The 25771-nt window shown below is 42.0% G+C and overlaps 2 protein-coding genes across 3 annotated transcripts; both read right to left on the bottom strand.

Moving 5' to 3' along the window:
• Positions 1–2650: 2650 nt before the first annotated feature.
• On the bottom strand, positions 2651–11564 carry slc35b1 (solute carrier family 35 member B1). The gene is made up of 9 exons (XM_083779613.1): positions 10987–11564; positions 10360–10463; positions 9691–9821; positions 9524–9554; positions 8221–8378; positions 6721–6847; positions 5396–5502; positions 3799–3952; positions 2651–3216 (listed from the first exon to the last, which is right to left on the bottom strand). Exons 1-9 carry the CDS (start codon positions 11112–11114, stop codon positions 3170–3172), a joined length of 987 nt encoding a protein of 328 aa, XP_083635739.1. The 5' UTR covers positions 11115–11564; the 3' UTR covers positions 2651–3169.
• Positions 11565–12007: 443 nt separating this feature from the next.
• Positions 12008–24207, bottom strand: fam117aa (family with sequence similarity 117 member Aa). Of its 2 annotated transcripts, XM_083780190.1 has the most exons (8): positions 23699–24207; positions 20845–20993; positions 18200–18299; positions 17923–18032; positions 15335–15448; positions 14776–14998; positions 14466–14643; positions 12008–14369 (listed from the first exon to the last, which is right to left on the bottom strand). In XM_083780190.1, the coding sequence occupies exons 1-8, from the start codon at positions 23811–23813 to the stop codon at positions 14156–14158; spliced, it is 1203 nt and encodes a 400-aa protein (XP_083636316.1). In that variant the 5' UTR covers positions 23814–24207; the 3' UTR covers positions 12008–14155. The 2 variants fall into 2 exon arrangements, with proteins under 2 accessions (XP_083636316.1, XP_083636317.1); XM_083780191.1 differs by lacking the exons at positions 20845–20993; positions 23699–24207 and adding an exon at positions 18830–19369.
• Between the last annotated feature and the right edge of the window lie 1564 nt (positions 24208–25771).

The raw sequence follows: 25771 nt of genomic DNA, 5'->3' as shown, positions 1-25771 counted from the left end.
TTAGAGCGGATATGGTGTGTGTATGTGTGTGTAAGCGTGTGCGGTGTGCGCGCGTGCGTCCAGTAGGCGGGCTCTATACCGGATCATCTGCAATAGGGATTTCCACAAACAATAATCGTCTAGTCTACTACATGTGGCACTACTGCGGAAAGCCTTCTGACGAGGTTATATAACTCTATGGTTAAACCCTTAGAGTAAGGTTAAACCCTACCAGATCTACAAATAGATTGGCTATTTCTACACGCCCATGTTTAAACTTTAAACCCTGTGTGGGGTGTAATACTGTCTCTATTGGTTGATTGATTGATTGAAATATGTATTAACAGTTTGCAGAATTACAGTACATTTCAAGCACAAACTCAATACAAAGACTGTAAACTGTGAGTGGACGACCCAATTAAGTGACCCTAATCCATTCCAGCATGTCAAAGTGGGCAGGGGTGAGGTGGGTTTGGGGGGTGAGGCCAAGTAGGAGCCTGACCAGTTTGTTTTGGGAGGTCTGGAGCCTTGTTTTAAGGGCCTTTGAGGTGCTGTGGTACCAAGAGGTGCATGCATAGTCAAAGAAACCTTGTAGGCCTACGAGGGCTCCTGTTAAGGTCTTCAAGGTGTTTTTGTTGACCAGTGAGGAGATCGTATAAAGGAACTCGTACATTAATTTATTAGTGGCAAGATACTTTTCAACCTGTTCATAGACTATTTCTTCCATCACTTTCGAGATGGAGCTTAGAATAGAAATAGGGCGGTAGTTGCCCTTTCTTGTGCAGGGGGGTTACTTTGGCCAGTTTAAAATCTTGGGGGACCTGCCCCTGTTTGATGGAGAGGTTTACTATGTGGGTGATGATTGGAGCTATGGAAATGGCTCAGTCTCTGAGAAATTTGGAGGGAATAGTGTCATGGCCAGTGGCCTTGTGGGGTTGGAGGGCACTCAGTTTTGTAAGTACCTCCTCAGTTGTTACCATTACCATTTTAAAATCATCTTTACAAACACCTAGGTTTTTGTAGAAGGCTTTGATGTGCTCTACACCAAAATTCCCAGTGGGAGGGCAGTTTGTTAACCAGCATTGTTGCAATGTTTGTAAAGAAGATGTTTAAGTAGTTGGCTACATCAAGCTTGTCAGTGATGAGGGTGTCATTCGATTTTATGTTTATGTTTGTAAACCTGGTTTTTAGTTTCTGACCACAGCCTAGTTGGTTGTTTAGTAGCTTCCAGAGCTCCCGAGGATTGTTTTTGTTTTCCTCGGCTTTATCATTGATAAAGTTTATTTTGGCTGATTTGGTCATGGCAGTTACACTGTTTCTTAGCTTGTTACGTTGGGTTTTTAAGATGCCCAGTTGGGTTTGGAGATCACAGTCGAAGCGCTTGGACTAGCATTTAAGAAGTTCAGAGCATTTTTTGTCTCTGGCTTTCATTGCAGTCAGTATGTCTGAATTCATCCATGGCTCCGAGCGGGTTTTGACCCTGATGGTTCTCAAAGGAGCCATAATCCATAATGAATGGACCGTGTAATCCATTCATTTATTTTTTTACGGTCTATGGTTTAATCACTTCAAATTGTTTTATATAGAATATATACTATAATTGCCCAAGCCAGGTGGGCCTACTGGTGGTAGCTTTCAATTTAGAGTAGACTAACTGCCCATAATCCAAGAGGGGTCGCTGTTGTTACAAATCCATGAGCTGCATCTACAGTAGTTTCATACTTGGACTTGAACAAACAAGAGACAATAGTTATTAGTCTGGCAGCCGAGGTGGATAGGTGGGAAATGTAGGTATATATATATATAGTAGTCTTTTTTATTGGCCTAAAATATTGTAATGAATGTATGTCTACATACATTCATTAATCTATTTGCTGACCGGCTGTCAGTATTGAGCAATTTCTGTTATAGGGGTTTCTTGTGACCCTACCATTAACATCCTATATGGCAGGCAAAAATGTCAAACTTTCCTTTTGCTTTAAGTGGCATGTCAAACTATAGGGGGTTTTCATGATTCTGAATCCATTTCAGTGGATATTGGATGGAGCCCACACACCACAGGTACAAGAAAGACGTTCTTTATTGAGAATTCTGATGTTTCGATCCATTTGATCTTCATCAGGTCATGGTGAAGATCAAATAGATTGAAACATTGTCAGAATTCTCAATAAAGAACGTCTGTCTTGTACCTGTGGTGTGCGGGCTCCATCCAATATCTACTGAAGTTTCTTTAGCCCAGCTAAAACCCCCTAGTTTGATATGTCACATGCTACTTAAAGCATAAGGAAAGTTTGACATTTTTGCTTACCATAGGATGTTAATGGTAGGGTCACAAGAAACCCCTATAAAAATATTGCCCAATACTGACAGCCGGTCAGAAAGTGGATTCATGAATGTATGTATATACAATATTTTAGGCCAATAAAAAAACATATATACACACACTACCGGTAAGGTATATACTGTACCAAATTTCCCACTTTAAACAAAAGAAGCCTGTCGTCTGCCGGACTATAATATAGTCCGGCAGACGACAGGCTTCTTAATTCATGATGCCAACCTATATTATAGGTTGGCATCATGAATTAATTTTTCACTTTCCCTTTTATGACAAGTAATTTTCCACTTCTGGAAAAAGAATCAACTGCAAGATTGAACAGAGAACAGTGAACATAATTAACCATTTATATTTGATGAGAATGACATTACATGATTTGTTTAAGACACAATTTATTGTAAACTCCATTCGGTAGCTCGTTTTATATCAAAGAATAACTAGCAAAATCTTTGTAACACAGACATGTATATTGAAATGTATTGAAATGGGTTGTCTTCCATCTTTCTTTCCCAAATACGTTGTCATCCATTCAATATTCTTCCACAAAAGGCATGATATTTGTTGAACGAATTGGGCATGTTATGGCCTCCGTCTACAGTCCAGTTTGAAAAATAATGTATTTTCAACACATCCAAAGTATGCTATATACAATATAAGATAGAGTTGGAAAACTATTGGGCTTTGCCCTTCAACTTAAAAAAATAAAAAACATCTGAAACAAATCATAGGCAAATTTGCCTATACTGGATGTCATATGAAAATATGATACTGGCTATAGAGTGATGTCAGCCTTAATATTCCTCCTGTTTATTGTCGTCTTCTTTAGGACCTTCGCCACATGTTCCACTTGCTTTAGTGTTTCTTTGGGCCCTTCCCAAATTTGGCATCCAGTCCAAGACCTTAAATGAGAAAGCGACATATTAATAAGGTCGTGAATTTTAACATTAACCCATTTTGGGCGGGAACCCCTTTTGGTGTTTTAAACATTGTTTTTTTTGTGACCAACTTTTTATTTTGTTTTTTTAAAAGAACCCCGGGTTAGCACAGACATTACAGGAGAGGGAAACAACAATGGTGCATACGTATAACATAATACATGTTTCTTTTTCTTTTTTTCTAACAAGACAATTATGATGAAACGTGGCAATGATGTTTTAAAGGACAAACAAGAATGCGTCAGACTTTGTTTACAGGAGTACAAGTATTCGACCTAACAGAGTCCTGATTTAACCTTCTGTGCCGCTGTGAGTAGGGCTTGGATGTTTGTGATGTGTTTTAAACATTGTTATAATTTAGCTATTGAAAAATAGCAGATCTACAAGCTCATAGTGCAGGTCTGCTATTTTTGAAAAATCACGAAGATATTTATTTTAGAGGATTTAGATCTGTAAATAAATACATCTCCGGTGCCCGTTTCATTTTGGTGCGAGTGTTGGGGGCAGACGCCTGCGACCAGAAACACGTTTAGTGTTAATTCTTACCAAGGAACACCAGGACTGTTCCGACCCACTGCATGGAACTTATGACATTTCCAAACAGAAGGACAGAGCCGAGGATGGTGAAAAACTTCCTTGTGGTGGTAACGATGGAACAGGTGAGAGGCCCGAAGTACACCACTGTCATGAAGATGAAGGTCTAGGGGGAGGAAGGGATGACATTGAAGATCATCAGAGGATGCTCCCCAAAACAAACATTTAAGTAAGTTTCTCACAACAAAACTGTAATGGAAAATATGAATTTACTAAAAATATATATTTCATTTACTTCATTCATCCATCCTGCTGTAATATTGCCGTTATAATATATATAACATATATAGAAGTTAATGGTATTTGAAGTGAACACAGACAGCTTCAGGGGATGGTGATCATTCTGACTTCACTACCCTAAAAAGGCTTTGGCCATATACCGCTGTCATCTCTGTGTTAAATGCAGTGTTGTTTTCGTCGACTAAAACTAAGACGAAAAATGTTCGTCGACTACCTATTTTCACTGACAAAAACAAATGGAAACTAAATGAAAACTAAGCTACGATCACTAAAACTAAGACTAAATATACTGACAATTTCGTTGACAAATAAAAACTAGACTAAAATGTTAGGAAGGGACTAGTGGACATTGGACAAGAGATCCAGTATAAGTAATTTTACACTTGGTTGCATGCTGATAATAGCTGAACTTTCAGCAAGTGTAAAAACACTCATTACGACGGCATCAAGACCCGCCAAAATATATTTTAGTCGACTAAATCAACTTTGGATTTAGTCGACTAAAATCTTATGACGTTTAGTCGACTAAAACTAGACTAACACGAAGACATTCCAGGTGACTAAAATGTGAATAAAACTAAATTAAGTTTCAGTCCAAAGACTATGGCTAAACTAAAATAGAAATTTGCTGCCAAAAACAACACTGGTTAAATGCCTAATGCCTTGGACGGTTAAAAGTCACTGTGAGAGACACGTAGCGGCGATTGGAAGGACAAAGCAGAGGGCAAGAGGGCTTGGCACCAGCTCAGTAGCCTTGTAGTGTCCGTCCTGAGACTGGGAGACCGGGGTTCGATCCCCGGCCGGGTCATACCAAAGACTCTGAAGAAAATGGGACCCAGTGCCTCCCTGCTTGACAGTTGGCACTCAGCATCAAGTGTTGGATTGGGGTACGTCCCTGCAACATACTAGCGTCATGTCAGGGGATGTACTTGTACATCAAGCTGCCTCACGCTACAGAAACAGGAGATAGGCTCCTGCCCCATGGCTCGGCAAGGCTTACTTATTATTAAGAGGGCTTGGCAGCCTGCAACGATCATCTTCTAATAAACGTTGTCTTGTTCCTACCTACGCCCTAAGTGGTTAAATAAAAATCTACGCACAAAACAAGTGGAAATCCTTGGTTGTGTTTGTGTCTATGTCGCGTCCAAAACAACAGTACAGTTGAGTGTACATGTGTAAGTACATTATAATTTTGGCCAATACTTAGAAAGAAAGACGGATGGCTAACAGTGTACCAGTCATGTGATTTAGATCATCATCACCCCCCCAACACACACACACACACACACGCATGTGCATGCATACACACCTGGCCCAAAGCACTGGTTAATCCAAACAGAACAATGTTGTAGATGATACTGGGAAAGCGTTCTGTAAAGCTCAGGAACTCCCACACCTCCCCGGTCGTCAATACCGCTGAAAACAATGTGTGTCAACGGAAATGTATGTCAATCTCATCAATCTGATACAACAAAATACAGAAATACACAGATGTTATGTTTCAATTTAACTCAACTGCGGCTGTCATTTTAAATTGCATTCAATTCAATCTGATTACAAAGTGTGGTCGCAGGGCGCTACCTAGTGGTGGCAGCAGTTAAATGAAGCATCACTGGGGGGAAAAAATGAATCAAAAGGTTTTTTTTTAATGGGGTGAAAGAGGAGGAGAAATAGAGCAATGGATGCATTTCCACGCACAGTGCACACAGTCACAGCAGGGTTACGGTCGTCTCTGAGCCAACAGCTGGGACGATTTCATTCTCTCATTATCATATAATGTAAATAGGTGCCAGACTTTCAAGACCCCAACTGTGTTCTGTCTAGGTTTATAACTGGATTTAATTGTGTCTGGCCCCGTGTGGTCAGGGACGGGTACAAAGCATCACGATTGCAATCTATGAAAAGTCTGGAAGTCGCCAATGAATAGCAAGTTCAGATTATTCCTATACCCGAGATGATGGGCAGGCCAGATCACCACTCAAAACATTGTAAGATGAGGTTTGTACTTTGTATGTTTTCCTCTTGTCCGGGGTCTTTATGAAATATGTATGTAAATGACCCTTTGATCTCTCAAATTAAAACATTACTTTATTCAGACACAGATTTGTTGAATTGATCTTCTGCAGGGCAATGGCAGCCCATGCAATGTTTTCCAAAAGATGTCGGAAATTGGCAGCGATGACCGCCTCCTTGATTGCATTCATAATGGTTTATTACTTACAGCTGATTGAAATTGTATTTCCTTGTGACTACCTAAATAGTCATGTATGCAGAAGAGCATGGCAGCACGCACATCCAAACAATGGTTTGGATATGTAAAGGGTTTATTACCGCCAAAACTGAGGAAGAGCCAACCAAAAATGACACATTTGCAGACTCAAATGTTCTAGGACTGCAAGAGAATCTCATAGTTATGTTTGCACCCTTGTCTGTTCCCCATCATGGGAATGGACAATAATCTGACGGAAAAGCAAATACTTCCCATTGAGATCGATCGTGTCGTGTTAATGGCCCATCTCCAGCATTAAACAACCTGATTTATACATTGTTAGTTAAGTTAGAGAGAGACGATAGAGGGTGCTATGAAATAGTAGTAGTAGTAAGCCATCCATGCAGAGAAGGTAGTTGACTTACCGATCGCCAGCACCAAGGTGGACCATAAGTTAATGTTCAGCATCATGTGATAGGGACTCGTCTGGAAGTGAGCCCTCATGTGGTCCTGGGCCACACCAGTCAAACCGTCCATTGTAAGAGAGGCAAGCTATGACATGGGGAGGATACTTTCAGATCAGTATTCCTTTAATGTTGGACATTTCATGGACATACAACACACACACAATATTTTGGACCAAACAAATAATTACAAAGAAGAAAAATAACAACAAAAAAAAGTGTTGTAACCTGCCGTTTCTTCCTACTTTCTAATTGTTTGGCCCGAAGAATTGTGTTTGTTGTCATGATTGGTCACGAGAGTTGGCTTTGTCCGCGGCGTAAACGTCTTTAAATAAATACTTTCTGAAAAGTCTATGAGGAAAATGAACAGGGATTTCTTTTCCGGGTCTCTCGAGGGGGCGGGACTGCGACGCTCTATAGACGCAGCTGTACCACTGTCTGTTCACAGACACCCGCGGGGTCACTCGAGTGTTGATGATGAGACGTTTCAAAGATGCATAGAGTAGCAGTAGGAGACTGCGGAAACGTGTGCGAAGCAGAGTTAATTGGCATTGCCGTTAAGTATTTTTAATCACTTTTTAAAGTTTTGGCTTCCTCACTTACCCATGTCCCGCCTCCCGCACCGCGGCTGGCTAGCTGCATGTCCTAGTTACTGCCTCTGATTGGCCAACCGCGTACATGCTGGATGTTTTTAATGCTGTCGTGTCATGGGTCCATTTAATAACTCCTGTTATGGCCCGATCTTTGCTTTGGTTCATTGCAGCTAGCCAGTCTATACTACCTTTATATGACTCCGCTGGAGGCCCCCCCCCCCCCCCCCCCCCATGTGGCTCTCACTCCAAAATGAGTTTGACACCCCAGCAGATGTTTTTCTGTTTCTGTAAATAATATTTTTTGTTTACATTACTCCGAACACGGAAAATGATCATTTTTATTCTTTTCTATTTTCTGACAAATAATTTTGAAGGTTGAAGTTTCGGTGCATCCCTACTATTCCCTAGTTGTCGTGACAACTGGCAAACTAAATAAAGTAAGATACAATATATAATTATTAAACTTTCATTGTTCCAGGGAAAGCCTAAACACACAGTATAGCCACGCCTCATGCAGGGGAGAGAGCTTCTCATTAGCCCCACACAGTTTTTTTTTCCTTTTTCTGAGAATTCCGAATTTCAAATTGATGTGCTCACAACTCAATTTCTTTAAGAACCCATTCTGGGCGGGAACCCCTTTTGGTGTTTTAAACATTATGTTATAATTTAGCTATTGAAAAATAGCAGACCTAAATAGCAGACCTACAAGTTCATAGCGCGCCACTGAGTGGCGCGCTATGAACTTGTAGATCTGCTATTTTTGACAAATCGTTAAAATGTGCCTCAAATTTTTCAGAAAGTTTCGACGTCAGGCCTGAATGGGTTAACTGCCTGGTTGATTAAGTGGTGATGTGAAGAGTGCACTCACCAGCAGAATCTCACCAAAGCCGAATATATGGTCATCTGTAGTCATACTCTTGTTGGGTTTGTAGAGGAACAGAGCCACGCCAGACACAATCAACAGCACACACAGGTACTTGGCCAGGGGGTACCTCTTCTTCAGTAAAGTCACGCCAAGGAGCATCACTGAAAGAGCAAGCGCACCAGAATATAACACACAGCTTTAAGCACACAGGAATATAACGCACAGCTCTAATTTAAGCAGACACACACACACACACACACACACACACACACACACACACACACACACACCTCTAACGGTGAGGCGTTTTTTTTCTCAGAGCACTCTGCTTCATTAACCCATTAAGAGACCGGTTCTACAAATGCCTTCTAAATCAGTAGTTCTCCAAACCATTTCATGCCAAATGATATGCATTTGGCCTGGGACCCCCTGCGCCGTTAGGCTGGCCGTTCAGCAGCCTAGGTGCCCGGGCGGTTGAGCTAACCGTCTGGGCCGGAACCACTGTTCTAAAACAAAACCCCACTGTTCTAAATCCCAAAAGTATTCTGAAAAACAGAAAAAGCTCAAATACAGATGATTTCCCAATTTTAACGAGTTAACATGTATACTTTGTTGACCGGGGGGTCCATACTTGCCCCCCCCCTATTTTCCCAAAATATCTTTGTGGAAAAACAGCCCATCAACAAGTTCAGGTCCACTCTAGTCTAGAGTAGACTAATTTAAATTGGGATCGGCATCGGAGCTAAAACGCTGTAATTAGTAACCGCAGCATTTCAAAAAGGCAGACAGGCAGGTTTTGTTCTGCGTCATCGACAGACAATACACAACAACTACTGGTCTACTGAGAACAGTAGACCAGCTTTAAGCACACAGGAATATAACACACAGTTTTTTTTAGCAACATCAAAGGTTTGGGTACATTATCATACCATATCATTAGCCCTGAGAGTGGAACATACAGTACATAGATAAGGCACTTCAAATGTGTGAGTTAATCTATGAGCAACAAGAGATGACCTTCAGTAGAACGCATTGATAACATAGCACGATACTTTCCACACATGCTCACCATACGGAAAACCAGATGTACTTTTTGATTTTTTTTCCTTGAGCTGTCTGTGTGTGTGCGTTTGTTTGTTTGTTTGTTTATTTATTTATAGTGACACAGGACACTGCTTTCTTCAAAAAGCTAAAGATTATGGTAAAAGTATGGTAGCAGAGCAACAAGTAATACACATGAATCCCCTCACACCTGCACTGCTCACTCAAGCACACATATAAATTGATATCACGATATCAAGCATACCTGGTATGGGCTTGCACGACTTCCCCAACACCTACAGTTTCACAAGAAAGAGAGTCATTCACAGTCCAAGACAGCACACAATTTGATATTAAATGATGTACAGTCAGGAGGGTTTATCTAAATGAACATACTGTATCCTCTATTCAATCTAATTAAGACAGGCTCACCTGCGTTGGGTAGTTGACATACAGTAGGGCAGAGTTACTGGACACCATAGCGCCGAGATAGGACAGGGAACACAAGCCATAGAGCCAGCTCTTGGTGTGGTCCGGTCTGGAGCCCTCAAAAAATTGGATCACTGAGGATGGAGAACCGACTTTAAATGTATGGACGGAAACCTTAAATTGTAAGTTTCAGTTAAGCTCTTCCAGAGTCCTATACAAATGTCAAAGGTCGTAGTGAACCTAATTACACCTCAGTTTTCCCTCAGAGGCTATAATGTGGTGTCATGCTTCCTGGTCCCCTGTGGTTATTCTTTACACCATGTACTACTCAGTACTTAACCTCGCCTCACCAGGCTTTCCACCACCTCGAGGAAAGCCTGGTCTCCGTTTCAAAAGTCTGTATGATCCTGTCGGGAGCGGATGATATCGTTACGTTATGTTGTAGTATTGTTTTGTAGTCGACAGGCAGGAACAACAATAAAAGCTCTCGTAGCCTGTAGCTTTTATTCAGAAAAAAGGAAGGAACCTTCCTTTTCCCTCAATAAAGTTGCCGTCTGTTGTTCCTGCCTGTCGACTACAAAACAATACTACAACATGACTTAACGATATCATCCGCTGCCGACAGGATCATATACCCTAAATGAAATGGTGCCCAGGCTACTCAGTACTCACAGAGTCTAGCAAACACAGAATTGATGACGCACTGGATGAAGACCAGTGTTTGGGCAAATCGGAAGGTCTCCTTCTTGTCACCTTCGCCATATTGTCCCCGAGTGCTGAATGACAGAAAGAAACAGCAGTGATTATGACCACAGGTAGCAATGGTAAAGAAAATGAGTCACAGGAATCTAAATGTCATATAAGAACAATATGTTAAGTGCAATGTACAGTTTCAAGAGCAGCGCCTGGTTGAGAGTTGAGACACTGGTTACACAAGTCACCATAATGTAACATGTAATATAATCTCTGTCCCTCTAGTGACCTCGGCAGTAACAGACCGTCACCATGTGTCATGCTATTACATACTGTAGTGTAGCTATTGAAACATGAACAACACATTTGGTTTGACCAACACAGTAAAATCCTTAGTATTTATCAATTTGTATCCGATAGTGAAAGTGTGCAACATGTAACCCAATGGACTCTCACGACTCGTGAGAGTCCATTGGGTTACATGCTGCACACTGTCACTATCAGATACAAATGTCAGATTTAGATTTTACAGTCCATTCATGTGGTTACATGTGTACAGTTAAAGTACACTCTGATTTAGCAATGTACCACTACCTGGCAACTTACATTGTCTCCTGCAATATGCCGTAGTAGAAATAACAAACGAAGACCCCCAGGAAACACACGGCGAATCGGACGCGTTCGTTTTGCAGCACCGATCCGGGCTTTATCCCGGCTCCCTTCCCCGCTGCCATGCTGTCTTCTATGACGGTCAGTCCGGGTATGGAAACCGATACTGCTCCTCCTCCGGTCCCTGCCAGGCCCCTCAGACCCACGTCCCGCTCCACAATAATGGTGCTGCGTTACCCCCAAGGCAACGGGGCTACAGCGTAAACAACAACAACGGCTCAACCCTGTAAAAACAGCCGTGCACCATAAACGTTCAGTCTGAGGAGGAGCCCTGCAGATTGCTGCTGCACTGACAAACTACGACATACTATCATGTCATCATTGTTTGTTGGTCCATTCCATGCATTTTATACCACGGTGCCACACCTACACACCGGCACGCTAACAGGTACTGCTCCTGGTCATGCGTTACTTGTTTAGAAATAACACCACCCTGCTAGGTATATTCATAAAAACGTCAAATACCATAAAGGATAAGTATCCGTAAGTATCAGGTTTTCATCTGAGAGATTGCAGAAGTGTAGCGTCATAAGAACTGGTTTCGGAAAGTGGTGTCAACAACCAGGCCTGATCTTTGATTAGGACCCAAGATACATTTTAAACAAATATATGTATATCGAAGACTACGCGTTACAGCGTGATCTGTTATTAAACTATTTTATGAACAAACAGTCAGAATCTCTACACATTACTTTTGATATTTACAAATTGGCGATATTCATTTGTAAGGCATTACCAGGTCAGCTATTTGAAATGTGAGTGGACCTTCCTTCGAAATGTCGCATTGTTTTGTTGTCGTCCTCGGATGTGGAGAAATGTCATTGGCCCAAATGCAGGTCTAAACCCAATTTTCGACCAATCGCGTAAAGGAGTTAGGAAAAAAGGCGGTGCTTAAACTTAAAAACCACAACTACACGTGTCACAGGATAGATGACAACAAAGAAAGCGCCAAGCGGCATTGACATTTCCGTTTAAGTTTTTATTTTCCTTAAAGTCAAAGACATTTAAACCACATTCACCTCATAGACGAAAATAATTACACAAATACATCAGGCCCAACCAACCACTACAAAATGCAAATAATGGCAACATATAAGCCGCATTTCATTCTTTAACATTGCATAGAAACCGGTCTGATAGGTAGATTACGTACTGGCCCTGGGAAAGGGGGGTGACTAAACTGGGCAGAAAAATAAAACAACTGGATCAAAGAATAAAATAAAACAGACTCACTGGTGTCGTATATGCCAATCCCACTACTAGGATCATGGAATTAGCTTCAATTGTTATGTGGTATTTAGGTAGTTATGTTTGGAATGTCTGATAATCATGTCATAACATCATTACATCCTGAAATACTCAATTTTTGTCAAGTGAGAATATTTTTGTGTCAGCCTGGATTGAGAAATACTAGCTTTTATTTTATCATCCCGTTTGTAAATAATAAATCATGGAAATGTAAACATGACAATGTAAATGAAAACATCATATAATAAGATTGTATTATCATGAAAAGATCTGCCTATCTTATACTCGAGTACAAAAATAGCATTGTCAGTGTCCCTTTTCCTTAAAATATCTTCTTAGAAATTAATACAATATACAAAAACACCACAAAATACAGGGCCTATGAAAACTGAAAATATATCTTGCCAATATTTTATCTAAAAAAAATGCAATAACAAATCCACTGAGTATTTATGTCATTCATTCGATGACGTTTGTTTCTACGAAACTATGTTGGAAGGTTGTCCATCTAAACTTCAGTCTTGTGTTGCCAGACGATCAGAGATCTCCACCTACGGATTCTAAATGCAATTTATTTGGTGGAACAGCCCATAACAAAAATAAACATCAGCCACCACATCAATATTAAGGCCAGGGCCACCCTAAAGACATTGGATTGGTTCTGTAATGCATTTTTTTTTTTTTTTTTAGCTCCATCACAGCTTCCACACGGTTTTTAGCCAACAACAAAAGCAGCTGGTAGATTGTCCTCGGTCTCCATTGAGTGTTTGGACTGACTTGTGAGTTTAATCTAAACTTAATGTCAAGGTGTTAATGGCAGACAGCACTGTATGTACCAAGTGAATCTGTTCTCACTTCTATCTATAAATGCACCAAGTCTCTGTCTGTACGCATGTACAGCTGTAGTCCATGTAACTCGGGAACCGTTCGCCCCACAGACTTCAAATTTGACACACTCGTTCCACACCCCCACAGGGAGTGCAGTGCCCGGTGTCGACCTGCGGTTGTCCAGAACCGAGACAAAAGGCCTCTGCCCGGGCTCTGCACCTGATCAGAGCCATCTAATAGAAGAGTTGCGATATTGAGGGGGCAGAAAACGGCCCATGAATGGGCTGTACTCGTGCGAGCCCATATACACCAATGCATTCCATAAACTTCCGGTTGTCCCCATTCAATAGAAGTCTGTATGTAAGTATGTAGGAGAGCCGCCATTGGACTGGCCCCATGACGTGAACGGAGTTTGCATAACTCTGTCTTACTCTTATGTCTCTGCACCTGATCACCCCTATATCTCCATATCTGGAGCTGGCCTGTTCTGAATTCATGATCTGCATAGACTCCATATTTGGGCATGCCAGACAAAGAACTCCATATATGGGCATAAAAAGGGACACAGACATAATGGCTGGGTAGGGCAACTTGTATCATTCCAAGTAGGCCAGTGCCCAACTCCGCTCTAGTTAAAAACAAAACTTCACTAGCAGATAGCTGTGCCATAATGAAAGGCAGAGTAAAAATGCTATTCAAATGTATCAAAGATCATTAATGTAAAATATTGAGTATCTGTATAAAAAACAAACAAGAATCACTAATTTTGTGATTTCCATAATATAGAGCTAGCCTAGGTCATGAGTCATACATAGCAACAATTCAAGTGCTAATATCAGCGTTGAGTCCAATGAACATGACTTTACAGTCGTACTGGACAAGATGATAAAGAGTGTCCAGTATCCATGACAATGAGAATCCATCGACAATCCTGAGCAGGAAAATATAATTCTTCTCCATCACCAAGGGCATTTCCAGGTGTTGTTTACAGTGCTGTTTAGTCCAGATGGTTCTCTACTCAGATGTCCTCCTACTGCATGCCCAGCTGTCTGGTAGGAGAAGCTTGACCTGGACAGCCTGTGACAGGAGAGACTGACAGGCCACGGAAGAGAAGGTCCATAGAAGGTAAAAGGGGCTTCAGCAAACTGACAGGGCAAAACGCTGAGCCCCCATGAGGAGTAAAGTTAACCTTGTTAGGGTCAGGGCAGGATGGCTGGATGGAAGACTCCGCCTGGCATGGAGACCTGCAGGTAGAGAGAGGTATTCGATTACTCTGATCATGATAGAAAACATCAAAATGTTCACCAAGTTGTTTTTATCGATATACAGCATTTACTTACATTGCCTCTTCACAAACACAAACTCGCTCACAGCCCTCTGGTGGCTCTCTCTGGAAGCAGTAGCTCTTGTTGGGACGTGGGGAAGCAGCGGAGGAGGCTTGCAACAGAGAGGGAAGGAGAGCTACCGGAGGAGGTGATGGTGAAACCGAAGAGCACAGCGTCTCACATTCCACCAGCTCTGCACAAAAAGGGACAAACTAAACATGTGAAGAAGAAAAATAAATAACGTTTCTATCTTAACCCAACTTAAAGTCCCATTTAAGCATCACACACACAATCAAACAAAACAAACACAGTCGTGTCCTCTAACCTGGCCCGCCCATGGGACAAGGAGACAAAGGCCGAGGCGCTGGGTTCATAGGACGTGGGGACGGTGATGGAGACAGAAGGGAGAGGTCCTCCAAGGCACATGGAGACTGAGATGGAGAGAGGAGGGAGGGATCCATGGGGGCCGGCGATGGGTCACTCTGGGATCCACTGCTACATCGTTGGGCAGGAACAGGGGCCCTGTGGCCATCTGGGACATCTAAAATCTGAAACATCCAGGATAAATGGGAGAGGTGCCAATAGAGGGTATATGCGCATGCATAAAATGACTGGCAAATCGAGTGGCAAAGTGAGTTTAACATAGTTTAATGTCATTTAATGCAATCAGAGGGGACTTTCACTTTTCTGTTTGGATGTATGGGCTGTCAAGGCCAGAAAGTCGTTTTCTTTTGCCACTCAGTAGGCGTTCCCGCATAACTTCCACACGCATACCACTTTATTAAGATTACAAAAGAAGGGACCGCCAAATGTGATACACAGTAGTTTGCGTTCTGCAAGTTGTGAATGGCCAGAGGGTTGAAAGAGTAGCTCCGAGCTCTAACCTCATTCTCCTCAGGCTTCTCAGACACAAACACCTCCTCCAGCTCGAGGTTCAGACCTTCAACGCTACGTCTGAGCCGCGAGGCCAGTCTGTTCAGGGGAATCAGGGGCAATGTCTGTGGGGAAAAAAGTAAACAGGACTAAAGCAATGGTAGTGGGAATTCCAGTGTGCTAAAATATGTATTCATTGTGCATTAAAAGGACCATACCAGTGTTCTGGCATGTTTAATCCATTGACTACTGTCATTAGTGCCAACCATTTTCCAGGATACAATAGTACAAAGTCAACTTTTGTTGCTACTGTCATGTTTGAATGCATCTTAAAGAAAATATTGATTTGATTATTCTAGCCAAAAAAGAAAAGAAAGTAGCTTTGAATGAATTATCAACATTTTAATGATGTAAACAGATCTAAGATAAAGCCATTAGTGGGAAAGGGCCTATGATTATATACAATACATGGGATTGTACTGCAATGCACTTTTTTCAGGACTGCCTAAGAAAACAACTGACAGATTACAACTTGTCCAAAATGCAGCAGCCAGAGTTTTAACTAGAACTAAGATGAGAGAACATATTACTCCAGTTTTGTCTTCACTGCACTGGCTTCCGGTTGTTTTTAGGATTGATTTTAAAATTATTTTACTTGTGTATAAAGCTCTCAATGGTCTCGCACCTTCCTACCTACATGACTGCCCGCCTAAATATGTCCCAAACCCCCCCCCTAAGGTCTTCCACTGCTGGCCTGCTCGCTTTTCCTAAAAAAATGGCAACTAAAAAATACGGGGAAGCAGCTTTTTGCTTCTACGGGCCGTCAGCATAGAAAAAGCTCCCACTGTACCTTCGTCAGGCAGCCTCTGTAGACATTTTTAAAGCACAGCTCAAGACCCACTTCTACAACATTGCTTTTAATTGATCTTTTATTTTTTGTTATTCATGTCCTCACTGTGTTGCATTACTGCTTGTTTTTTAATGTCGTTGCCTTGCTTTTCTTTTTTATTCTCCATTGTTCTGTGAAGCACTTTGAGCTGCATTTCATGTCATGAAAGGTGCTATACAAATAAAGTTTTATTATTATTATTATTAATATATGGTCAACGCTGTGGTGGTAAGGGAGCTGTAAATAAAAGATCAGTTATATGGAATACACATGGTCTTGTCAGTGATTATGTTCTGGCTGCGCTTGTTCCATGTGGTATGTTAGTTTCAAATTGTCAAATTGTGATATCATGGCACATGCACAGTCAGTTGACACCAGTTCCTAAGAAAAGCACTGCTGTTTTTTATAGCCCTGTTGCTAGCTTCTGCCAGCTCTTTCTATGAACTCCACTTGGCAACAGCAATTGTTAACGGCCCTGTTATAGCACCACCATGAGGCTAATTTGAAACATGTGGGGCAGAGGTTCTTTGGCCTATTGGGAGTGTGGGTGCAACATTTCATGCCAATTGGTTCAAAGGTGCCGAAGATTAGCTGCTCACAGACACGGATGGATGGACAGGAGCAAAAACATAGGGCGAGACAACAATGTTTGTAGAGAAAAATCCTTTTGTATTACAACTACTGGGACAGTTGTGTAGGAGCAGGCAACCAGTGCAACATGAAGAAAATGGAAGTCCCGCACACAGTCTTCACTTACAAGAGTAGTTTATTAGGCTACAAATTAGGCTGACTGATGAAGGTTGTGCAGACCGAAACGTTGTAGCATAATAAACTCCTATTGTAAGTGAAGACACTGTAGCCTGGCTAATAAGCCTCATATCACACTGTCGCACAGGCTTATTAGCCAGGCTAAAGACACTGTGCGGGACTTCCATTTTCTTCATGGAAACAACAATGATAAATAAAGGCTAAAATCAATTGCTTGAAAAGAAAATCTTCCGTTTCTGACCACAAATTTACATTTTGGTGCCTCTTCCAGCCCAGCAAATGTTGAACCATGTTGAAAGTGTTGCATTGAATTCGGATGGATTTTGATTGCAAGCAGTGTGCGTGGGTTCCAAACAATACAGTTGGTGATCTACAAGGGATTGTACCAGACTTAAGACCAGGTCAGAGGTGTTCTAAAGTGCAATCGCTTTCAGACTCTCACTTTTATTGAATTTTATTTGTTTCATTTTCCCCAAAACATGCAAATTAAATGAAAAAAGTAATAGAAATCTGCCATCACGTATGAGGGCAGTATGAGTCACTCACCAGATCCAAGGACGGGTGTTTTTGATTAATCTTAATCTATCAAGTTTGAAGTTACAATGTGTTTGTACTGTGTAATAATAAGGGCGTGTCTGATGAAAATTAATATCAAATATTTAAATACTGAATAAAGCAACTTAAAAACTATCTGGGGTGTTCACAAAAGCCAGAGTAGACGATAAAATGACCCAAATTTGTTTTGAAAGTGAAATAATAAGTATAATAATAAGTGGTACTAATCGTATTCGTATATAAACAAAAAAACGTGCCCATTCGTTGCTATATAATAAAGAAGAAAAATTGCTTCTCAATAATTTGGCTACAAGTCGGTTATTGGTTCTAAATATTGGTTTTGATATATTTTGGTTAATTGCCCATACCCAATTGTGGGTTGCATACCTGAGTGGTTCCTGCTGCCTGGTTTCCAGGTAGGGGGTGGGGGGGACGATCCAACCCCACTGGAGGGGGGGCATGTCTGGAGCGCTTCTGCAACTGGTGTCTCAGCTTGGCTACCTGAGGCCACAGTAGAGTGAAAAGTTGGTCAGGAGCAGTTTTTTTTAAAGGATAGTGGTAAAGAAGGTGTTGAAACAGGATGAGAAATCACCGGTGGGGAGCACAGTGTTTGCACCGTCAAATCTGTGTGTACGATATATACATATAAAAATCATAAAAGTACATGCCTCCTTCAAGTGTTCTGCATTTCCCCATGACGCTGAGCGTTTATGTCCACCAGCAGTCCTTCTTCCCCGGGTCTCCCCTGACCAAGAGCTCGGTGTCTTTAGAGAAACCAAAAATGCAATTTTTACAGTGAGATTCTTTTAATGAAAAGTATGAAACATTAATATGAAGTGACTAATCACAAAGTACGACATTTAACATTCCGTGACTTTGGTCCAGTAGGTATGAAACTGCTTCAGTACGTTTCATTTGTGATCATTCTGGCAATCGGTAGGATTTACTTTCTTGAGGCCCCGTTGCGAAGAAAAACAATTTGTCAATGAAACCCAGTGAACTCTAAACAGCACTAAAGCTACTTTGAATGTAGGACAGACGTGGTGTTCTTCCACAGCTGTCTCTGCACACCTGCCTCCCAACAGCTGTGCAGAGGCAGGCAACGAGAAAAAACACAGCCTGCCACTCAGCAACACCATAAAAACACATGCAACTATCAGCGTTCAACAAACTTGTTCACACCACGCACACACACACACAGCTGTGCACCGTTTTGTGCCAATCGCATCATTACCGTCCTAGTTTCTCTCAAAAGAGGGCTGAGAAGCCACACCTAATGGAGGAATGTTCATACCGACTTCTTGACATTGACTCTTGATCCTTTCACGGCAGCCGCTGGAATGAGCGCTGTTGGCTGTTGCGCGGAAGGGGTTGAATGGTGGCTCATCCTCTAGTGTGGCCCCGTTCTGAGCCGAGTGAGAGTCAGACCCTGCAGTGCAATCCAGTTCCTCTACACGTCTAGTCAACTGCTGCACACCCTTAGCGCTACTGTATGCAAGGGATTCTGTTCCAGTCAATGTCAAGGCCTGTGTCACACATGAGCCAATCTCAGCGAGAATAAAGCACGGCAACGCTCACACACACCATTGCATGGCTAGGCTATGTCCTCTGCGTCATCTGTGGCCAATATCCAACCTGTCCCCTGGGTATCAGCCCTCAGAGCTCTCGTCTCATCTTTTTATAGGTTCATGTCGGCACCAGTCAGAAACACCATCTTACTAAAAGCTGACACAACTCACTACAAGAGGGAATTGTATATTTAAGTCTAAAACAAGGACGCCATCTTCTACCCTGTAGTGGGCTTCTAATCAGACAGCCTGGCTAAATAAGTGAGAGTGACGTTGGTGTAGAGTTACAACCAGCCCTGCCCAACCCCCTCCCTCTTCCACAAAACATGAACGTGGGGGGATCATGGGACATGAACCTATAAAAAGACAGACTCAATAAGGTGACAGTGTGGCAGAGCTAATGTTTCAACGACTGGCTCTGCCTCATGTTTGAAAATATTAAAACAAGTTCACACATTAAACAAACTGCCCCACCGATAGGATGGTTCTGTACACAGTGGGGACCTCATGTTTGGTTTTTTTTGTATTGTCTTGGTGTTATGTGCTCTGTGTTGTTTTTGATGTGGGTGTTGAACTGACAAATATCCTTCGGGACAATAAAGATTATTATTATTATTCCGTTATGACGATATAAAGTATGAATATTCATAGACTCATTATATATATAGCCAGGTTAAGTCAGAAAAACTCAGAAAAGCTCAGAAAAGCTCTACTGCTAAGTATAAGGGTTATGTATACAATATATTGGCAGGACAATAAGAACAGTAATGATGAGAACAGCACAGAACAATGACAATTGACAATAAAGAATAACAATTAACATTGGACTACATGACAAAGATCTCCCATAAACAGGACATTGCAAAACATATACATCAGTCTCGACTATCGACCCAGGACTGACAATCGGCTAGACAACTGTGCATGCTTGATGCATGTTTGTGCCATGTGTGAAATCATAATCAGTCTTGCCGTCTTAGCATCGCTTTCATATGGCTGTATGCTCTATGCCTCTATCCTATACTTGCATGAGGTTTTCTGAATAACAGAATAAAAGGTGGTGTTCCATCTGAGGAAGGGATATAATGGCAATAATCAGTTACATCAACAGACTTAATGAAGAGAAACTATGCCAGGAGGCTCAGTGCTGGGAGGGGCGATGGTGGTGTGTGTGTGTGTGTGTGTGTGTGTGTGTGTGTGTGTGTGCCGTGGGGATGCGTGCATGTGTGTGTGCAAGGATCTGGAGCGTGCTGGGGGATGGGGTGTCTGTATAATGAGGTCAGGAGGAGTCTGTTCTCCACAATGGAGGCAAAGGGGTTTGTTCGGGTTAAACTGTGTCTCGAGAATGAAGATGTAGCTGAGAGCTGGGAAGGTTAGCGGGGCCTTTTGTGCACTAGTTAGGGGTAGATACAGTTGGGGGGGGAGGCAGCAGAGCTTGGTTGAAAAGAACAAAACATCTAGTTCCAGTTCGCTGCCTTTTGCTCAAAGCGTCAAACTGGAACCGCTGAACACCTGCATAGACTATTTCAGATACGGTAGCTTAGAAATCTTTAAGACAAGCAATAAGTAGAACAATTGTTTTATACTGAATTACCTGATTTCATAGTGATTTTATTTTCTAGAGATCAGTTGAGGTCAGGTGTCAGTGATATTGCCATTTGAACAAAACAGAAAATAGCATAGGGACTGCAAAAGGTCAAGAAAGACATTTGTGGTGATTTAACTGACAAACTGAGCCCACCTGTGTTGCCTTGTCATTGACACAATTAACGGCTGGGCTCTCCGACTCCTTGGGCCACTGTCCCAAAAGATATGGTCCAACAATTGCATCCAAGGACAGGGTCCGGCGGATCGTTGGTTTCGGGGGACGAGACTTGGTCCTGTCAGATTCTGGAGAGATAAATGAACATATATATATATAACTGTACAGTGACCAAACAATTTGTATCTGCGTAAGGACCATGAACTCGCCCAGGCAAACTCATTCATGTAATAACGTGTTGGTTACAACGACAATCAAAATAAATCTGAATACAAGTAAGACGCGCAAACGCGGGAGGCGAACGCAGCTCGTGTGTGTGTGTGGTTGTTTTTGTTTGTTTGTTTGTGTGTGTGTGTGTGTGCTACAGCTGCGCCCTGTGTGTGTGTGTGTGCTACAGCTGCGCCCTGTGTGTGTGTGTGTGTGTGTGTGTGTGTGTGTGTGTGTGTGTGTGCTACAGCTGATGCCCTCTGGTGGCGGGCGGGTGGTGTCACAGTGGGACAGACAGACACACACAGACAGACAGACAGACATGATCTGCAGGGTCTCATAGTTAGTGATCACTGCGTTCGCAACAAATCATGTGAAGGACGCTCTTATCATCATACATCAATCACAATTTGCGTCCTCACTTTTTTTTCCTTTTTTTTTTTACAATTTTATTTATACATTTTCAGGTTTAAAGACAAGACATACTTTACAAACAATCACATCACACACACATATACACACACACATAAACCCTTCCCACCCCCCCATTCAAAGGAAAGAAAAAGGGAAAAAAAAAAAGGAAAAATAATACATTTAGCACAGAAACGAAACATACACAAATGAAAATAATACTATACAATAGATCACAGTTAAGAGTTTTGTAGAAAAAAAAAAATGAAATAAAACATTTATGTGCATACATACTTCAGCCTGTTAATGATAGGTGAGAAAAAAAACGGTTGCCACATTCTGTCAAATACTTTCGTTTTAAGAGAAACGTCATATCTTATCTTTTCCATTTGTAGCAGGTTGGTCAATTCTGCTAGCCATACATTAAAAGTGGGTACTTCCACTCCTTTCCAATGGGTCAGAATATTCCTTTTTGCGATAACGATGCCATATTGTATGGCTTTATGTTGGTAGTGAGTCAGAAATGACAGGTCTTGAAATCCGCCCAGGATAGCACAGTTGGGGCCTGGGGTGATAACACAGTCAAACACGTCTGAGAAAAACTTAAAGATGTCACTCCAAAATTTTGTTAGTTTAGGGCACGACCAAAATAGATGTCCTAGGGAGCCCTCTGCCGTGTCACACTTTGAGCATAGTGGAGAAACAGAGGGATAAAATGAGTGTAGTTTAGTGCAGGAATAATGCAACCTGTGGATTACCTTAAATTGGATCAATTGATGTCTGGAGTTTATGGAGCAACTGTGTATTGGTGTTAAGATACGATTCCCAGGCATCATCATCAAACTAGATCTTCCTCCCAGGCCTCTTTCAGGTGTTGTGTAGAGGGAGATTCATATGATGTGAAAAAGTCTACCATTTGTGAAACCAGACCCTTAGAATCGGGGAGTTGGTTCATGATTGCATAGAAATCATGTGAGGGAGGTAGAGTAGATTCAAAATGTGGTATATTTCTGCGCGTATAGTCTCTGACCTGGAGGTATCGGAAGAACTGTGAAGTCGGGAGTGTGTAAAACTCCCGAAGTTGTGTAAAAGAGGCAAAGACATTTGCGTCCTCACTTTTGCCTTCAATGTTTGTGTTTACAGTCACAGATCCTCAAAGCTGGACATAGGAGGGGCTAGCGCCCCTCAAAAATAGTTGAAGTATCTGTGTACACCAGCTATGAAGCCTAAGCAACAGCAGTGGTAGTTGTGTAAAAAATAGCCGTCCCCCTAGGCTACGCCTAAGGACCTGCAGTGGAAGTAGGTGGTTGTATGTTGGTGGCTCTTTGTAATCTCTGACAGGTGTGAGCCATGTTGAGCTTAAAGCAAATCTGTCTGCAGACTTGCTGCTGCAAAAGCCTGGCAACAGTTCCCAAAGGCCACTATATCTGCCCCCAACCCACCCCCACAGGCACAGACAGACCAACTTGTGAGCGTCACACACACACACACACACACACACACACACACACACACACACACACACACACACACACACACACACACACACACACACACACACACACACACACACACACACACACACACACACACACACACACACACACACACACACTCCCAACACCCCACTTCCGAGAGGGTAGCCAGGATGTATAAATAAACACCATAGCATATACACTTGAGTTTCATGGTTACAGTCATACACATGGGAATGACAGGGCAACCAGGACAAAACAAAGAGCCCTTTAAACCTGCTGCTTTGCTGGCATGGCACATGCAACAGAGATCACAGGAGGTCAGAGTGCAAAGTGGTGATTGAGTATCCAAATAACATACAACTGCCTTTCTAGTGGCGTATAAGTAAGTACTTCTCCAGTGGGTTAAGTTGACAACTGAGCTTGCCACAACTTTGTTTTAAAACATTTCAACATGCACTGACTACACTAGATCATGTAAACAGACAAGCCCATGTGCGGGGGTGGGGGTTCTGGGGGGGCTAAGGAGTAATATCTAGGCCTTGGCCCTTGGGAAATAGATCATTCAGAGTTTCAGACTGCATATAATCGAGAGTTTCAGATTCAGACTGTTGTCGACCAGACGTCTAACAGAAAATCAGACGTGACAGCAAACGAAAGTAATAAAATAAAACTTAAAAACACATTCGTGAATTGAACAAACAAAGACGTTTTGATTATGTTTTGGTGTATATATTTACCTGTCTTGGCATCTTTGCAGAGCAGTGCTTTATTGTGGAGCTGGAAGGGGACAGTAGCTCGAAGAGGCTGTAAGCAGTTGTTGCCCCCCCGACCCGCTGCACTTCTGCCCGACATCCCCCAACTGTCTGTCTGCCGACCACTCTTTCTTTACAACTTCAGCAAAGAAGGGACTGGCGTTTTGAATGAGTGCTTTATTTTTCACCTCTTCTTGTACGGCGATTCAGTTTACAACAGGCTTTTAACTTCAAGAGTATTTTCGGGTGATTATCCAAAATGATGGGTTAGCGTTAGCTAGCCAGCTAAGAGCCTTCTTTTGTGATTACCATGATTTCCTCTCATCTTCTTCGGAACCTAAAAGCTGAGCTGATTGGTTCTTGTTATCAATGGAGCGCATACCGTACAATATAGCCTACATAATAAGGCAAAGCGCGCACACACACAACAAAAAAAGTCCTGGGCTAACTATTCACTTCAGTGATGCAAAAGCATGTACACTGCTGCCCCTTGTGCAAAGTGACAACACAAGAGCTCAACCTCTCTGCAATAATACTATATAATTCCTAGGGGCGATGCGAAGGGCAAAATCTTTATCCGGTTGGCTACTACAGAGCTACTACTTGATACTTATTGGCCATAAGAACTATCTGTCTCTTAGGTAAGCCCCCAAAGCTTGGGAGTTCCCACCCACTTGTTGAAATTCTTTCCACCAGTTAGTGTGGTGCAGCTGGGCTGGGGCATGCATGCATGCTGCACCTCCTCTTCAAACCCCCTCAAGGAGGGGAGGTCTGATGCTGCTGCCTGGATCAAGTTCTGTTCGGCCTAGTATAAACTGGGGCTTTCACACGAGTATTCTCCTGGGTACAATATCAGCGTTATAACAGAAGACCTACTTTGTACAAGTAAAGGCTGGTTTATAGGCTAAGGCTACAGCAACCATAATAGCAAATGCACATGCAGTGTCATGTCATGGTGGACTCACTACGGACTGACACCAAAACAATACAACAAGCTTTCTTTTGGGCTTCATAATATTGCTCGTTTTCGTCTGAACATGCAATAGCAACTCTGACTACAATTTAAAATACTATTCTGTCTGGATGTATCCTAGCATGTATAGTTAAGATAATTTATCAAAACTCTATTCAAATGTGTAGAGAGCCTGTGTTAATACAACTTTGGAACTTATAGAAAATGGTTTGTATTTCTAGTAAGTGTTCTGCATTCCGGTATTTGCCCGTGGTCACAGATTCGTATTTTAAATATTTCAAATGTTTTTAAAAATGTCAAGATTTTCAAATAGCCAATATATATATATTGAAAGTGGTTAAACTGATTTTGATGCCATTGTAACAAATTTTGCTGGTGACCCCTAGAACACCCTCAAGGACCCCTGGAGGTCCCCTGACCACACTTTGAGAACCACTGGTCTATATTTCTGGCAAATGATTGCACCCATTTTTTGTTAATGAACAGTTCTGCCAACTACGCATTTAAGACATTTCAAGTGAACAACATACCACAAGATGGTGCCATAGCACAGGCATATCTACCAGGTGGTTGTCGTTCTCTCCAGTCTAGTGCAAACTTTCCAGTTGTTTTGTTTATGCAAATACCTTTTTCACTGATTCATTTCTATACCCTATCTGTAGCTTGCACACAGAGTCAGAGATAGAACAGAAAAAGGCCGTTTATTGCAACAAAAAACATTGGTCATAAAACAAATAAAATACATTTGTACAAGTACACGTAAAACTAAATCCAGGAAAGTTCAACCAGATAGAGGGTATTGCGCATGCATAAAGTGAGTGGCAAATCCAGTGGCAAAGTGAGTTTAACGTTGTAATGCAATCATTTTCTGTTGGATGTATGGGCAGTCATGGCCAGAAAGTAGTTTTTTGCCACTCAGTAGGCGTTCCCGCATAACTTACGGGTATAATGATGATGTCACGCGCATACCCTCTATAGGTGCCAAGCATAACATTTGATAAGATCAATAAATTAATCCTGCACAGATTTACACATACAGTAATGTTTGATTTCTCCCCCCCCCCCCCCCCCCCCTCAGTCAGTCA

This window comes from Protomyctophum parallelum (assembly GCF_964188405.1).
Source record: "Protomyctophum parallelum genome assembly, chromosome: 13".
Classification (NCBI taxonomy): Eukaryota; Metazoa; Chordata; class Actinopteri; order Myctophiformes; family Myctophidae; genus Protomyctophum; species Protomyctophum parallelum.
This window is presented reverse-complemented; position numbering and strand designations above follow the sequence as displayed.